General features: G+C 35.1%; 1 protein-coding gene across 7 annotated transcripts in view; it reads right to left on the bottom strand.

Moving 5' to 3' along the window:
* LOC109091611 (receptor-type tyrosine-protein phosphatase T-like) overlaps positions 1–17963 on the bottom strand; it is a 248226-nt gene that overhangs the window by 179344 nt on the left and 50919 nt on the right. For all 7 annotated transcript variants that reach the window (XR_006155051.1, XR_006155054.1, XR_006155053.1 and 4 more), the window contains exon 2: positions 8072–8197. Coding sequence is in view for 1 of the 7 variants with exons in the window: in XM_042726528.1 (XP_042582462.1) it covers positions 8072–8197 (126 nt within the window). In the remaining 6 variants the exon portion in view is untranslated. The remainder of the gene's footprint in view (positions 1–8071; positions 8198–17963) is intronic.

Consider the following 17963-nt stretch of genomic DNA (forward strand, 5'->3'; position numbering starts at 1 on the left):
ATATGTTTTTAGTTCTAAAAAAAATTATTCCAACATTGTTAATAGACACGAGGGAGGCAATTCAAAAAAAAAAAAAAAAACATATAATAGAACCTATTTAAATCCTAAATCATGCTTTGATAAAGAGGGAGGCATGAACAAGCAACCAAACGAAGCAGGCCTGGACAAAAAACATTCTGTTTTCCCGCCGAGAACAGATGCATGTTTTTGTCCTGTTAATCACAAGCTCTGATTCCTGACCCGAGCCACTCGGCAGCATTCTGTCCCACCGAGTGAGTGTGAGTGTGTGTGTGAGTCTGTAAGTGTGAATGCATCACTGGGAGTGTGTTCATCGAGGCATGTAAACCAGAGCTGAGACATGTAAGTCAGCAGAGGGCCCAAGCGAGGCTTTAATGAAAGCAGCGTGTCAGCGGAAGGTGTGATGAATTCGGGAGACATGGGAGGGGGAGAGGGGAGAAAAAGCAAGAGGGAGGATAGAGGCAGAGGGAGAAGGGAAGAGCGGAGGGCTCTTAGCAGTTGGGTCCCCAGTGTGAGAGCGTGATTCCGGCAGCTCGCGGCAGGAGAATCTTAGAGGCTGTAGCTTTGCTTTATTGGAGCCTGGAAATCAGTAAACAAGTCTGATGTGTGTTGGGATAGGATGCTAAACCCACTAACACACTCTCCATCATCCTTTTCTATCTGTCTTTTTCTGTCTATCGCTCTCAATTTCTGTCTATTGTCTCTTTTGGTCTGTCAATCTCTTTAAGTCATTCATGGCAGTACGCTGCTGGATACCCAACTTCCTTCATTCTCTAGATCTCTTCAAGTATCATTTTAACATATTCACCGCTGCAAAACCACCTACTCACCAGAATCATCAGATGAGCATTTATTATCACTGTAAAATGACAGAATGTCACTAACCTCTAATACAAATATCTAATTAGAAAATATCTAATTGAAATTTTCTGATGAAAATTTCAAATGAAATTTCAAATGCAATTAAACAAAGCTCTAGATTTGCTGTGCTGATTTGTTGAGGTGCACAATTTGGCCAAAAAATATTACAAATTAATGACTATATAATAATAATAATAATAATAATAATATTATTATATTATAATTATTATTAAATAATAATAATTTTATATATATATATATATATATAATATATATATATATATATATATATATATATATTATATATATATATTATATATACACTATTATTCATATTATTATAGTATTACTTTTTATTTTATTGTGGATTATTATTATAGTAATTTTTGTTTAATTATTATTTTTAATTAATATAATTATTATTAAATAAAATATTACATGTAATATTGTATTTAATAATAATGATTTTATGTATGTATATATATATATATATTATATATATATATATATATATATATATGTATATATATATATATATATATATACACACACACACACACACATACATATATATAAAATTATTATTTAATAATAATATAAATAATAATAATAATAATAAATATTATTATTATTATTATAGTATTATTATTATTATTATTATTTATATTATTATTATTATTATTATTATTATTTAGTCATGTTAATGTGTAATATTTTTTGGCCAAATTGTGCACCACAAATCACCACAGCAAATCTAGAGCTTTGTTTTATTGCATTTGAAATTACATTTGAAATTTTCAGCATAAAAATATAGATGTGAATTATATAATTATATCAATAATAAAATAATATCAATTATATGAATGATGGTGTTCTCTAGTTATATTACGGGCATTTTGTGAATAAATCTGTTCAAATCTGTCATCTTAATTAGACTTAGTCAAAACACTGCTCCGATTGCAAAGAAAAGTAAATCAATTCATTAACTTGTAGTTTAACTACTTGAAATTATGAGCACCTTGAAGCTTCCCCCACACTGGTTTTTATAAGTTTTTATATGATTAAGTGCATGTGTAAGTGGGTGTACGCAAGTGCTTGCCTAAAGCTCCTTCCCTGTCAATTTCTTTTCAATTGCAACCTTTTCTGCCCCACTTTCTAATCTTAGAGGAAAGAAATCAGACACACAATCAAGCACTGCTGCCCATGAGGGCCCTCAAATCATCACGAAGAACAAAAAAAGATGAAAACGTAAAAATGAAAGGCTAAAAATGCCATTTACCCTCGTCAACCATCTGTAACGTGCACATTTATGCAATGCTGCCCTGACAACCTATAATTCAGAACTCAATTACCATTCCTAAAAGTGCACAGTATGCACAGGGATTTCGGACACCCAAGTGGACGCCTGCACAAAATTGTTTGTCATGATTAAATGACAGCTCTTTTGATTGGCTCTAATTTGTTGACAGCTCCGGCCAATCAGAGGAGAGAAATAGTAGGACAAATATCAGACAACATGAGAAACAGAGGGAGAAAACTGTGAAAGAACACTAAAATTAGGCCAAGAGCTTTCATCTGTCCATCAAAGACATATCTGAAAATCAACAGCCTCTTTGAGTTCATTGGGTCCATAAAGATTTCAAAAAGTTTTATAAATCAAACACATCGCTAGGCTATAAACTCAAAGTCTAGGCCATTCAGAAAGATACTTAGTTCTTCCTTCAAAGAACAAACCAGTGACCCTAAATCTCAGAGTCTAAAAATACCCAGATAGAGCTGTCTTAATCTAACATTTAAAGGAATAGTTCACCCAAAATGAAAATTTGGTGAAAATCTATTTATCCTCGGACCATTCGAGATGTAAATCAGTTTGTTTTTTCATCAGAGCAGATTTGGAAAAATTTAACATTACATCACTTGCTCATCAATGCACCCTCTGCAGTGAATGGGTGCCGTCGGAAAGAGAGTCCAAACAGCTGATAAAACACTGCAATAATCCACAGCACTCCAGTCCATCTGACGTCTTGTGAAGCGAAAAGCTGCATGTTTGTAAGACACTAATTTATTATAAAACTCTTGTTTCCATTAAGTCCTCTATCCATATTATTGCTTTCTCAAGACATCACATCTGATGCAACTGTTTTTATCAACAGTCTGGGCCAATGTTCCCTCTAATTTTTTTTCTTGCTGAGCAAAACTTTTCTCTATTGGGCGGCAATGTTCCCTCTAATTTTTTTTCTTGCTGAGCAAAACTTTTTAGCTATTCTATTGGGCGGACATTTCGGCAAAAAACATCGTTTATACCAGACCTGTACAGCGCACACAAAAAAAGTGAACTGTGCTATTTGGGATTTGATTTGACCAAATAAATGATGTACTCCTTCTTAGAATATTAAGTGAAATATTATTGCAATTTAAATAAAAGTTTTCTCTTTTAACATACTCATAAAAGATAATTTACATCTTGGAGCAAAGCCTTTTCAGGGAAAGTCTACTGTGCACATGATCCTTCAGCTTTTCTGTTAACTGTTCCTTTAAAGGGATATTTCCCTCAAAAAAGAACCTGTGCACATTAACACAGATGTTTTTGGCAACAAGTTTGACTACCTGAAATAACTCCAACTGAAAGTACTGGCGCACAATTTTTTTCTTTTTTTTAAAGAAATTTAATACTTTTATTCAGTAAGAATGTTTAAAACCTGAAGTGATGGCATCGGAGGGTTCTATGAATGCTGTTCTTTTTAACTTTGTATTAATATAAGAATCGAGTGCAAAAATAAAAATAAAACAATAAGTAAAAATATATAAGCGTGATTGCACACTGGTAAATCACAGATATTAGAATGATCATAATATGACAGAGTAATGTGTTTCAGCTTTGCTCCTCGGAGCTTATATTTTTTCTAAAGGAAAACCTCAGAAATTGCAGTTTCACAATATTACTGGCGGTAATAAATACATCCTTGAGAGGACTCCATGTATTTTTATTAGATGGGCCTAGTGATAATCATATCGCGGTCCTTTTCAGATAGAATAGAATAGAAACGAATACAGAATGGAAATGAAGCTTTAACTGATTGTAGAATCAGAATAGAAACTGAAGCATTTAAACTGATAGAATACATACCTAGAATAAAACTGAACGCAAGAATTTCCATAAACTGAGATCGGTAAGTTAATGTGCCCAATCATAGCCACTACACCTGTGTGTGACTGTAAATGTTCTCTGAGTTTTGTCTACGCCTTTCTCTCTCTAATCATTTACGTTTTATTTCACTCATTGCGTTTGCTCGGCGCATATCGATAGAGAACGCAACCAAAACATAATTGAATTTGAGACCTTCCTTATGTATACCCAACATACACCGGTTAGCTAACTCTATCGTATATCTCTGGCGGTTTATCAGCATGAGAATCAATTCGCTTTCAAGAAATGGCAAAAGGAGCGGCACATGTGTGCTTAAGAAGTGCTTATCCGCGCGCAGCTTAAGTTTTCTTTTCATTTTGAAAAAATACCCATTCACTAATCTTACATTGGTTAGCACTCTGATGCAATGATGCATTTCTCCAAAATCTAGATGAAGAAAAAACTCATCTACTCTGACAGCCATCCGAAAAGTACTGCTCATTTTTAGCAAATTTTTTAAGATCAAATTCTCTTAGCTATGATATAACACAGATGTTTTAGCTACTGTACTCGTAAAGGTATTCATTAGCGTTGTCTAATTTGGTGTCTATTAAGAGCTTGTGTGCAACGGCCATAGCTGAGAGCCACAACATCTTCACAGATCTTAAAAAAAAGAGGCAGCGTAGAAGGAGATTGTATGTTGTACTGCGAGGCCACAGAGAATAAAACGAAACAGTGGCGAATGACAGGCTTAAAATAGATAAGCCAATTAAGTCCCCCATGGACGAGGACACAAGTCTGCCGGTAGAGCAATAAAGAGACTCCTTAGTATTACAAAATGATATAGCTGTATCAAGTCAATATTAACTGAAATGTTGCTCATCAAATTCAAATTATATAAAATAAGATATACAATGTTATTCAAATTTATTTTTCAAATTCTTTTAAGATCAAATTCTCTTAGCTATGATATACACAGTTATTTAGCTCTGTACTCGTACTATTCATCAACAGTTGTCTAATTTGTGTCTATTTTAATTTCGTCTTAAAAAAAACTGTAGAAGGAGATGATGTTGTTACTGCAATGAAACTTAAATTAGAAGCCAATTAAGTCCCCCATGGACGAGACAAGTCTGAGCAATAAAGTTTTCCTATATTAGCTGTTATCTTCTAAATTACGTTATGTTATATGTTATGTTATATGTTATGTTATGTTATGTTATGTTATATGTTATGTTATGTTATGTTATATGTTATGTTATGTTATATGTTATATGTTATGTTATGTTATATGTTATGTTATGTTATGTTATGTTATGTTATGTTATGTTATGTTATGTTATGTTATGTTATGTTGTGTTATGTTATGTTATGTTATATGTTGTGTTATATGTTATGTTATGTTATTTTTTGTTTTATTCTCAATTCTATCATGAGGGAATTTGGGGTGATCTATACTTGCAGCATGATATGAAAGCGCAACCTCTTAGCAATATAATTTTTCTGTGGGTACACTCTTAAATTGCTCCTTTTTCATCAGGTCTTTTGCATCCTGGGTGTAATTCACTGAACACTATATTAAGTGCCGCCTACAATCTGAGAGGAGAGACTGATATCGGCACGTCTCCACAAGGTTTAATGACGGAAGGATCATGCCGCGGCCCAATTTCCTCCCCTGATTAGACAATCAGATCCTGATGACATCAACATGCGCAGATGGTGCTTCTTCAGCCGTTTATTTATTAATGAGTGCTTGTGTATTTTTATCAGATGGGGCCTGATGCTAGTGCCCCCAATAGAGAAAAATTACTAGACTTTGATGTTTTCGGCTGGATTTTGTTTGATGCTGCTGACGACCCCGTTTCCTTAAAACAGTATGTCTCAGCCAGCTTTGCTTCAGGACCCAGATTTTACTTTGGACATCAAGTGTCGACTCAACACTGTGTCCTAATCAGGCATGATGCAATAAATCATCATAAAACGTGTAAATTTGTGGTTTTGTCCTAATCAGCCATAACTACAAAAAACTATGAGCAATAATAGGATCCACCCATAAATAAATTAGTTCATTTATTTATATATTAATCTGATTATTAATCTTTTTTATATATTAATTAATATATATAATATATATTACTATATAATATTAAATCAATTACAATATCTACAAGACTGTGTTGTTGTTTCTTCTTGTTTCCTTTTTTTTAAGAAGCAGGCCAATTTTCAAGCTCCTAAATAAAAATATTCATAATATTAAATTCAATCATATATACAGACTGTGTTATATTTATATATTATATTTATTTGTATATAGCATATATATATATATATATATATATATATATATATATATATATATATATATATATATATATATATATATATATATATATATATATATATATATATCCCTCTGAACCACAACAGCTCATATTTTTAGGACACAACCGACCAACTTAGAACCACTGCCTTAACAAAAGAAAACAAACAACATCTTCTGAGAACCACCATCCAATTCTGGGAAAGGTGCTTTCACTACAGCAATCCTAAACTTCTTTAGTGGCTTAAAAGCAGCATACTACCCCCCAAAATGGTCATTTATAAGGATGTAGCATCTTTCCAATGGAGCGTCTGGAAGTTGGAGTGCTTTGGTGTCAGATGTAGTGTGTAAGGAGCAAATGGGGTTAAATAAGCTGGCATGGAGAGACACAGTTGTGTAGCTGACTCTATTGTCTTTAAGGGTGCTGCGAGACAGAGGTTGTTGAGCGCTGCAGGAGACGGTTGAGTAAGAGTGACAGCGAACTTGATTGCCATTTGTCTCGCTGTGAACTACTGCCTCGCTTCCGAGAGAGAAGGTCTGAGAGAGAAAGAGACAGACGAGAGGCCAAAGTGCCTTCTCCGTATAACAAGAGGCCAACAGAAAGAAGAATGAAAGGGAAAAAAACATGAAGATAATGATGGAGAGACTGAGATATGACTGAAGAAAATGGATCTTTGCTGAAAGAAAGTGCTGGAAAAGGAACCGATCACCCAAAAATGAAAATTTACTTATTTTCTCAACCATACTGTATGCTGTTTCAAACCTGTATGTTTGATTCTTCACACAACATCAACTAATCATGCCTGTTAACCTCTAAAAGGAAAAATAAACTACTTTAACTTCACTTCAACTTTAAAAAATGAATTCAATTTTGGTCTGTTCTTCACACAAAATTATGATATGGCTTGGGATATAGTGCAAAAGTCTATAGAGTGCAAAAGTGTGCACCCATTTATTCAGCAGTCTTAGTCCCCGGTCATTTTTCCCACAGGGATTTTTAAAAAGTCTTTGTTAAAAAGTTTACACCATGAACCAAACCAACCAGCTACGAGGTTAATCACAACATTACAAACTTTGATTTATACTTTGAAAAGTATTCACAAATTTGACCAAAATACAAAGAAAAGGTAAAAGACTGTACTGAAAAGCTTAAATGAGGGAAAGAACTACAATCCCATGAAGCACTTCAAATAAAATAACTGAATTAAAAAGCACAAATAAGTATAAAATTATTGATTTAAAGATGTTGATTGTGTTTAGTGAAACTATATATTTCATGTTTACTGCAAAATATACAAGTATTTTTATCTGATTGGTGGAACTTCTTTGCAGAATCATGGGTAATGTAGTTTTTCCACTGGGAATTTCATTATTAAACACAGTTGAAATAATGCAGACTGACGGCTATAACACAATCACATATATTCCATTAAAACCTCGCAGTTCACAGCAGGTCTGTCTTTAAAGGTTTAAAAGATAATATTAAAAATCTATTCCACTTAGAAGAAAATGAACGGGATTTCCAGAACCGGACTGTTGTACTCTACAGTGCACTTTAATGGCATTTTATGTTAATTTGGAGATTTCTTCCATGCTCCATGAAAGAAATGACAGCACAGATCTGGAATGATAATAAATGGCAGAACTTTCATTTCTGAGTGAACTATTCCTTTCAAAATTCCCCAGCAGAAGAGAAAGAGATGAAGAAAACACGAAAGAGTGAGGCATGGAGGTGTATCCCATACCTGTGGGAACGGCCGCGTCCATGGAGGGTCTCTCCCAGGTGTTGACTTGCTCCCAGGCGAAGCCATTAGTCCCCAACGCCACGCTGTAGCCGCAATTACTATAGTGCTCTTCAAACGAACAGCTGCCTACAGAACACACACGGGAGAGAAGAGGGGAAGATGGCATATGTCAACATGATTAAGCCATAGAGTGCCATCGTTACTTCATCTTCGCTAAAAACACGATTTTCCACCACATTAAGCTTTATGCTAGCCGAGAGCTAAGGATTAGAAAGCCAGGATGAAATAGCACTAATTAAATGTACTTGTTTTAACACATCTTCTTGTGTTGTAGCTTTGAGAGGGGGTTTATTTAAGCAGTAAGGTTGTGAATACAGACATGACTAAATGGCCATTGCTATTTATGACATGTAGCGGAGTGACAGTGACACTGGCTTACTGTTTTTAAGAAATGGTTACCACATAAAAAAATAAATCAAGATCACAGATTTTTATTAAAATACTATATTATAAAGTTAATTAATAAAATATATTGTCTCTGAATATTTAAATTATAATTTATTTTTTTATTTAATTTTATTAAAAAAAATGATATTTATACATTAATGATACATCGTGTCAACTTAATTTTGGCAAGTGCAGTATTTCTGATTGAGATTACCAATGAAAAAAAGTAGACAAAAAAGGTTAAAAACGTTTTAAAAAGCAGTTGAGACATATTATGATATTATTTTCTGAAACTATCATGAAAAAAAAAAATTATTATATATATATATATATATATATATATTCTGTCCGCATGACAGAAAGCTTTTTTAAAAGCTTTCTGTCATGCAAAAATTATTCAGTTTAATTTTGGGGTAAATTTTTCTGAGATCGTTTTTTGTGCCTCTACAATGGCAGATGAACAGGTTTTTTTTTTTTTATATATATATAAAATTACTATATTATGACTGGAATACTGTATTGACCATTCAGCATAGTACTATATATTGCATATAAATATTTATTTATATTTCTCGTTTCCTTCAGACTATTTTCTTTTCTGAATCTTTACAGGGTGGGCTGAACATGTCACGCAGCCTTACTCAATTGGACGTTACTTTCTGTACCACCCAACAGGGAAATCTCTTTGGTTTGTGTGAATGTTAAGCGCTTAGATTCAACATGATGAAACTTCTGCCTGCAGGATACTTACATTTACATTTCTGCATATTTCAAGGACCAAATATTCATTGCCGTCTTAATTTGCCCCTGCGTATTAAGCTACACAAGAGGATTAAAATGCTACAAAAATAATTAATTTGCCATGAGCGCCGAAAGGCGATGAATCCTACAATACCAGCAAGACTCGCAAGCCACATCAAAAGTATTCTCAAAGAAATCGCACAACCGTAAAAAACAATAATAGTAAAATATTCAGAATTTTCCAGGGGGAGCGATCAGATAGCCTCGTGATCTATTGAAGGAAAGAATTAACCAGTCAAAGACGTGATTTTGTGGAACACGTCTGCCCGCTGGGGTTCAGTTAGACAGCAGAAGAAGAAGAAATGAGGTCTCCTGTAGTTTATGCAACCCTAGGTTTCTAATTGCCTTTGAAGTGTTCACATATTCACACTGCCACCCTGATCATCCCCAGCCTATGCTGGGAAAAGATGTTTTCATACTCAGAATTAAAAAGTGTCAAATAATTAGCATTGCAGTGTATGGTTTTTGTTCTGAATTTTGAGTTTGTTGAGGGATGTTTAGGGATTCATACACTTTTGGAGAGATACAATAGCTTTGTATCACTGATGGTATCTTCAAAAGTTCAAAAGCCTTTTATATATGTACCACTTTAGAGACGTACAAAACTTTTTGAAATCTCCGATGTGTCAGAAAGTTTGAGAGTTTACTCCAAAAGGTGACCGAGTTTAAAACTCAAACACAAGCCCATGTCAGGACTTTGAGGAGAACTTTCACTGTAAAGGTATTTTTAAATTGCATGAGCTCTTTGTTCAATGAACCGTTAAGGATTCTTTAACATTTCAAGTTATTTAAATGTAATAAGGTTTATGTTTTACAGTATCTGCTGTCAGCAATGTCTATCCAAATGAATTGAAATATATTAAAATGTGTTAGAACCATACTTCACATCCAAATATTTACAAGTACTAATGAGATCACATTGCACACACACTCACACACAAACATAAAACAAGCACAAGTTCTTCATTTCTCCTCTAATTAATGTTGCCTACCATTTTGATCCATTATTGATAAGCTGCCCCACAGCATACAAGCAACAGTTTCTAATCTCATCAGCGGCAGACATGGCAGCGGTACGAGCGCGACTCGTCCCCCACATCTGCTGCTCATGGCTCCGAACCTCTCACAGCTCGCTGGCATATGCCCTGTCGAATCTAGCGATCGTGCTGCCCTATCAGGAGCGCTTGATGAACTTAGAGATGATTTCACAGCGCAGGAAAGGAAGAAGTGCGATTTGGGCGGAAGGGGTGGATGGGTAACATCTGCTCGATTAAAATAAGGGTTTGTTTACACTCTGAAAAATAACTGGCGTGTAAGAAACAGAGGTGTCACAGTCTTTACTGTTCTCTTTAACTGCAACATGAATAATTGCGTCTTATAAAATAATAAAATGACAGAAACAACAGAGACCGAACAACAGAATGACATAAAGACAGAAAACAATACAACAACAGACAGAACAATGGATAGAATGATAGAATGATAGAACGATAGAACGTGATAACGATATGATAGATCGATAGATGATGGAAAGACAGTCTTTTGTCTATGCAAAAAAAAAAAAACGAGATACTTAGCTGATTAGTGTATAACACGAAACAACTACTGAAATGACAGCTGAATGTTTTGAATGTTCACCTATAGTTTTCATCCTTTAGTTAAGATCTTAGTTAATAGATATTGAAGTTACATTCATGTTTGGGAGTTTAACTGCATTAGTCATAAGCATATGCTGTGTCTTTCTTGGCCCTCACCAGCAGCATTTCCAATCAAGCAGACAAATAGTGGGTTTGAAACTAAAGTGATTTTGTCCACCCCACTAAGCACAGATAATAGCTCAGATATCTGTTGTTAATGCAGCGATCAAAGTGCTGTTTAAAATCTCATCATCCGTATGTAGTTTATTTTCTGTTCCTAGCCACATTCAAATCTATCCCAGGTTTTATTTGTTTGAAAGAAACATACTGAAAATCCAAGCCAAACTGAGAGTGGCTCATTTTTAAGAAGTAGGCCTAGTTGTTCATGTTCCCGAATGACAGCTTTAAAAGATAAAAATCATTCTTCATTTGTTCTTTTTCTAATCCTAATATTGCAACCATTGTTTTTATGCATTCATTTCCCTTTTATTAAGTTGGTTATTGATTTACATATTTTCCTGTGTCTTTTTTGTTTGTTTGTTTTATTTGACAAAATGTAAATCATAATACAAAAAGGCCCATAAAGACTAATTCATACACATTTCAAAACTATCAAAGATAAAATACACAAAAAAGCCACAGGCTTATTTCCATTGTGGCCCTCAATATCACTTTCTATCCTGTTAGGCTTTTGTAAAATCCCTAACTAACAAAAGCCAGTTCCTAATGACATCATCCTCCAGGAAGTGACATCACTATGGGAAAACAACCACATGGATTTGATGAATTCTGACTTTGTAATTCTGACTTTATAACAAGCAATTGTGAGTTGTTGAGTCAGAATTGTGAGGCATAAACTTGGAATTCTGATAATATATCAGTCCCCAAAACCCCCAAACAATTCTGAGAAAAAAATCAAAATTGTGAATAAAATGTATTTTATTCTAAATAAAAACTCGCATTTCTGACTTTTTCTTACAATTCTGACTGTATTTTTTAGCAATTGCATGTTTATGTCCCGCTATTCTAACTTTATAACTCATAATTGTGAGATCATATCATGCAATTCTGAGAAAAAAAGTCAGAATTGCAAGATCTAAACTCACAATTGAAAGAAAAAAGTCAGAATTGTGAGATAAAAAGTTGCAATTACCTTTTTTATTTTTTATTAGTTGCAGAAATGGGTGACCATAATAGACAGATAATGACTTTGCACATACAATAATTTTTATATAAAACTGTAAAAAGCGTCTACATTTAGTTCCTTACTTCTATGTTTCTGTCCATTAGCAGAAATACTACTTGACATAAAACATACTAATTTTACAAAATATCAAAATATAATGCAGAACATAACCCAGAGATTTTTTTTTTTTGGTCAATATTATTGATAATAAGAGACAGCTGCTGTTGTGATTATAGAGTTCACAGGGAGAAAACCAACCCCACCACCCCAGAAGCAGACAACTCCAATCAGATCAGACTGGAGCACGAACCAAGAGCAAGCAAGCCAATTTAATCCACGAAACACACATACACACACACGCACTCATTTTGAAGGCTACCTCGCATGGCTAGTCGCTCTGAATTAAGCAAGAGCGGCCTGACACAAGCGTACAACGAGAAAGGAAACTCCACATCACATGCTCACTTGTTTCCCGTCTCCAACACCTTTTAGCACACAAACACACTTTTAGCCGCTCTTTAGCGAGCTTGTCACTCATTCAGTATAGCAGCTCCGTCAACCTGAGCTAATGCAACTTTTTCCACCTCACCTGCCGCCTTTAACCTCGTCCTCAGAATCCATTGTGCGCTGCAAATCTCTCCCATCCATCATCTGTGCTACAGGTGCGGCGGTGCCTGCCGGACGGATGCTGATTTCCTAGTTTCACTTACAACAGAAGGACAAAGAGGTGCCAGTCCACCCACGCCTGAGCAGATATTTACCACCCTACCCAACGCCAACTTCCTAATTGTTCAAACTCATTCATACGTCCCCATATACCTCAGCGATTCCTTCATTTAGTACACACTACACCCACACAAAGACAGCAGGACTCGGGTCCTCCAAGAACAGGCATCCAACAGACATTCACACTTTCTCCAGCGCGAGTGGGAAGTGTCGTGTTGCTCGAGTAGGTTTTCGCGCCTTTAAAACGCTACACGGATTACGGGGTTCGGTACCCCGCACTGCTCCCATGGATCCACACATTGCGCGACTTGCTAAAAATCACATTTTACACCTTCGGTTGCAACACTCTGGAGTTAAATATCAGCACTAGTAAAGCAGTTTTGACCAGACATTCAGTGCCAAACCACTTTCCCCCACAGACGAAGTAAAAATGCAACATGCTTTTGCCAAAAACTCAATTCTCACCTTTTACAATACCCTGCAGTTCTGCTTATAAATGGCTTGTGTTTATTCCTTTACAGTACTTTTTTATTTTATTCAATAATTGGTAAGAATTAATCAGCTGCCATATGTCTGCATTTCAAAAACTTGTAGAATTTGATAAGTGATAAGTGCTACTAGTTGACTCAGCTGAACTTGGTAGATCTTCTTTTGACCTTGTTTTTTCTGATCCGCTTAACACATACTGACTCCAGCTGAAACTTCCTACAGACATGGGATTCTTTCTGATATTATTCTCACTTTCCCACTGGGCTAAAAAGGCCTGATACTTTACCTCAAAGGCTCATGTTAAATCTCTTCCTCCAAGTTTCTCTGAAGAAAACGGTCTTTAATACTCTGCAGTATAATATTTGACATACAGGTTCAGGATACCTTCCCTGCAGAGAAATAAACAGCTTAGAAGAGTTTGGATGAGCTAAAATCCCAAAATGGACAGGATTTACATGGACAATGTTGGTCCGTTACAAACACAGCTAGTCAAGCTGGTTATTATTGGATGTAGACTGTCAAAGCATAGGTTAAAGAATTACTTATATAGGTTACACACTTCTTTTATCATATCAACTGCAATATTAACACAGTAAATTTTACTATATACAGAAAACATAGTAAAACAGGAATTGCTCATGCAAAAAAGTTGTTTGTCAGGACATTGCAAAGTTGTCCTGGGTGGTTTTAATGCACTGTTTACCGCTGCTCGACAAATTTTTGCAAGCAAAATTCAGTCATTTCAGGAATTTTTGTGAGAGCAAAAGATTTTGCAGTTGCATTTTGGTTACTAATGTGTCCTTGGTGGTTTCCTACTGGCCCAAGTTGCAATAGTAAGTCTGATGATTAGGAAAGTAATAGCACATGCAATCTGAGGAATTCATATCTGTAGCACAAACGGTGCAAGAACCCTCCGAAGTGCCGCTTGCCTATGAGAAAATACCATTAATTAATTGTTTGCTGCATAAATCCCTGTTTCTTGTTTTTTCTTGGGAATTTGAATTTGTCAGTTTAAGATTTTACAGCTCACTTTTCCACCTCATTTTATGAGTTCCACCCTGCAGACAGACAGTTTCAATACAGTATGTCCTTGGAAGTTAATTATTTTTTTCCCTCCGCAGAGGCCAAGTGGAGGTTGGCAGCCGAAACAGCAGAATTCACACGCAGGGAAGGTAGAGCCGCCTCAGGTAACTCCGAATACACCTCAGGAGACTCTCTCTCTCTGATTAAAAATGACAAATGTTCCAGTGCTGCACTTTAGGTCTTAAAAATTTGCCAATAAAAATTATTAGCTGCCACAAACTGCATGTCCTGCAGTTTTTCTTCCCTTAAAAAATGATTACTAGAGAAATGAAAGCTCATTCGGGCAGTAAAACACGTCTGCGTGTGCAACTCTAAACAACTGTTTCTGCTGCTTTGGACGGGTCATAAATAAAAACGTCCTACTGCTCTCTTGCTCGTCCCGGAGCAGACAATGAGAGGACGTACATGCGCACACCCACACCAAATATCCTCCTCACAAACTTCAAGTGTCATGTGCTGACTAATTCTCACAGATTTTATTGCCAAATATTTAGCATCTTCTACAAATGACTAAAATCACAATTTGTTTTTGTAAATGTTATGGGCCTCAAGTGTCAAATTTCATCACAAAATCAACATAACATAACACAATGAATGCAAAATTATATTTCCGTAAGCTTTTGCATTTTGACATTTATTTCATGACAGTTTCCCCCACATTTGCCTTACCTAATGAGATTTTTGTAAACCATTATATATTTTTGTAAATCATTATAAATACCAATATTCTCAATGGCAATTCTTAGATTTTCTTTACTGCAAATTTTTTGTTTACAATTATTTACCATACAAATTACTATAAAAGTGTTTATTTAAATTGCCATAAAACAAATACTACCATAAATACTTATAAATAATGTCACTATATTTTTGCATTACAGAACAGAGAATGAGATACATAAACATGCAACAAAAACAGAATAGTCCTATAATCAGCCAATAAAATAATACATATTAAATATTTAAAATGTAATATATAAATATTTAATTATTCATATTTTTTAAATATTAAAATTGTATTTTATACATTTCATTTATTTTATTTTGCAGTGGAAATGGAACCTGACAGGTTTCATAAGGTCAGCAACACATACTTTCCAGACAGCAGAAGAAGGTTTTTATTACTGAGCCGCTCACACAAACACACACCCTCATTCACACAGCAGCTTTAATATGTCAGTACATTGCCATCCATCTCTGTCTGTTCCTATCAGCTCAACTGTTATTACTGGCTCATACACACACACACACACACACACACACACACACACACAAACAAGCCAGAGGAATACACGCTTCAAAGAGCTGTTAAACTTCCCATTTAATTTGCAGCCCTGAAGTTATAGGTTATACGGGGTCGTATTATGCACACTCACATGTAAACACACTTTCCGATGCCAGCAATTTCAACCATTTTTTGTTTTACGCATTTGAAGAAACCCCTTAAAGTATGTGCCGTTTATCGTATTTGGACATAACAACTCAACTTACAAAAAGTAAATTAAGCCTTCGAAATCATAATAATCAGATCCATGCATATAGGCATAATTAAAAACAGAAAACACTGGTCGATACCAATATGGTATCTGATACATCAAACATTCCTGCTCTGCTGTCAATCCATTTCTCTGTCGGTACCAACCCTTAACCTTTCTGTAATAGCAGCTCTCTATGAACACCCCGACCGCAGAGCACTACCTACGGCAATACAACGGAGCTCTGAAACCCCCTGCACTCTGTACAAGCCATAATGGATCTCTGTGTCTGAAAACTGCAGACATATTGTGAGAGTTTTCAGCACTGCGGTTTGTTAGGTTTAACGTCACGCTGAAGCTTCAGGGTCATGCATGCCTCTTGGGAAATTTTCACCCAGGAAGATGCTTGTTACATGTGAGACAAAACCTATCAGCTCCCCCCCAAAAAAAAGAAAAAGAATGACTGAAGTGGCAGAGCGGAACTCTAAAAAGACAGTGGAGACATGAAAATATTGAGAGCGTTTTAGGAGGAACACTAAAAGCATTGTCAAAGTGCGCTTCAAAGTGCCCTTCTGCACGGGGTTTGAACTGCACATGCTCATTTGAAATGCTCCCGGCACCCAGGCTGTCAAAAACCCGAGAGTGTGAAATACCAGAGAGGGAAAAATAGAAAGTTCAAGTCCTGAGTGAGAAATGAATGTCAAAGATCTTCACCTGCATGAGTGTTCTCAAAGAAAGCTCATAGTAACATACTTAACTGTGCAATCTGTATGAAGTTTTACATTAAAAGGTGTAATATCTTTCCGTTCATAGTGCAATAATTTGTCCGTTCTCTCATGCTGAGGTACAAAGATTAGGGTTCACCCAAAAAATATATTTGTGCACCACACAAAAGACATTTTCCTTAATCAGGCTCCAAAAAAAACAGAAAAAGCAGCATAAAATAGTCCATATGACTTCTTTGCTTTATTACAAGTGTTCTGAAGGCATACAACAACTTTGTGAATGAAACTGAAGTCATTATTCACTGAAAATCTCCAGTTCTTCACATTCAAATTCAAAATTGCTTCTCAATATCATGCCACTGGTTCTCAAAAATGGCCTATATCATAGCCAAATGCAATTTAAATATGGCCAGAATTTCATCAACTGACTTCAGAAGACTTTGATAAATAATCTAGTGTACAAGTTGTATTGTATAAAAAGTAGTTATATAATCATTTATGAGCTTGAGACTACTTTTTGCCATTACAGAGCAGACAGATGTAGCCATTATGATCTAGGGCTGCAAGATAAGTCATTTTTTTTAATCATGATCACGATTTCTGGTTCTCACTATTTATTTAGCATAATCATCTGCGATATTTGTCTGCTGGTTAATGGTTGCAGTTACCAGATGTTAAGAGTTTAAATCCCCCAATCTGAGTTTTTCTCTTAAATGGATACATTTTCTACTCAGTGGTTTACTTAATCTTCCCAATCTGGCAACCATTTATAAACAAGTAAACTATAAGAGTAAATAATCTGCATTTCAAATATAAAATAAATAATATTCATTATATACTGCATATACTAATAAGAAGAATAATAAAGTAACAAATAAATAAAGCAACAGAAATAAGTATATAATAACATTTTTACTAATGGGTGATCTATTCCTTTCAATATCAGAAAAAAGCAATAGTTGCAATAGACAGTCTGAAAGTCACATTGTCTAGCTAGCATCTACTTTAAAAGCTACTTAAAAAGAAACTGAATAAAACATTTGCGTGTGTGCGTTTGATTATCAACTTGACGCTTATTTATGCAAATATGCAAGTAAAATGGAAACGTATTCTCATTTACTTCTTTTAAAGTTGTCGGTCAGCCTCAAGTGAGGTGTTAGCGAGAGTGGCTAATGAAAATCTTTCAGAGGGAAACAGAGGCAGTAAATTAGCATAGAAAAACATATTTCAATTGCCAATCTAATTTAGCACCCATGGCCTCTGGTGGGAGTGGTGTGTGTATTAGTATTCTACAAGGCTATTTGTATGTGTGTGTGTGAGCTT

The sequence above is a fragment of the Cyprinus carpio genome, chromosome B6, assembly GCF_018340385.1.
Source record: "Cyprinus carpio isolate SPL01 chromosome B6, ASM1834038v1, whole genome shotgun sequence".
Classification (NCBI taxonomy): domain Eukaryota; kingdom Metazoa; phylum Chordata; class Actinopteri; order Cypriniformes; family Cyprinidae; genus Cyprinus; species Cyprinus carpio.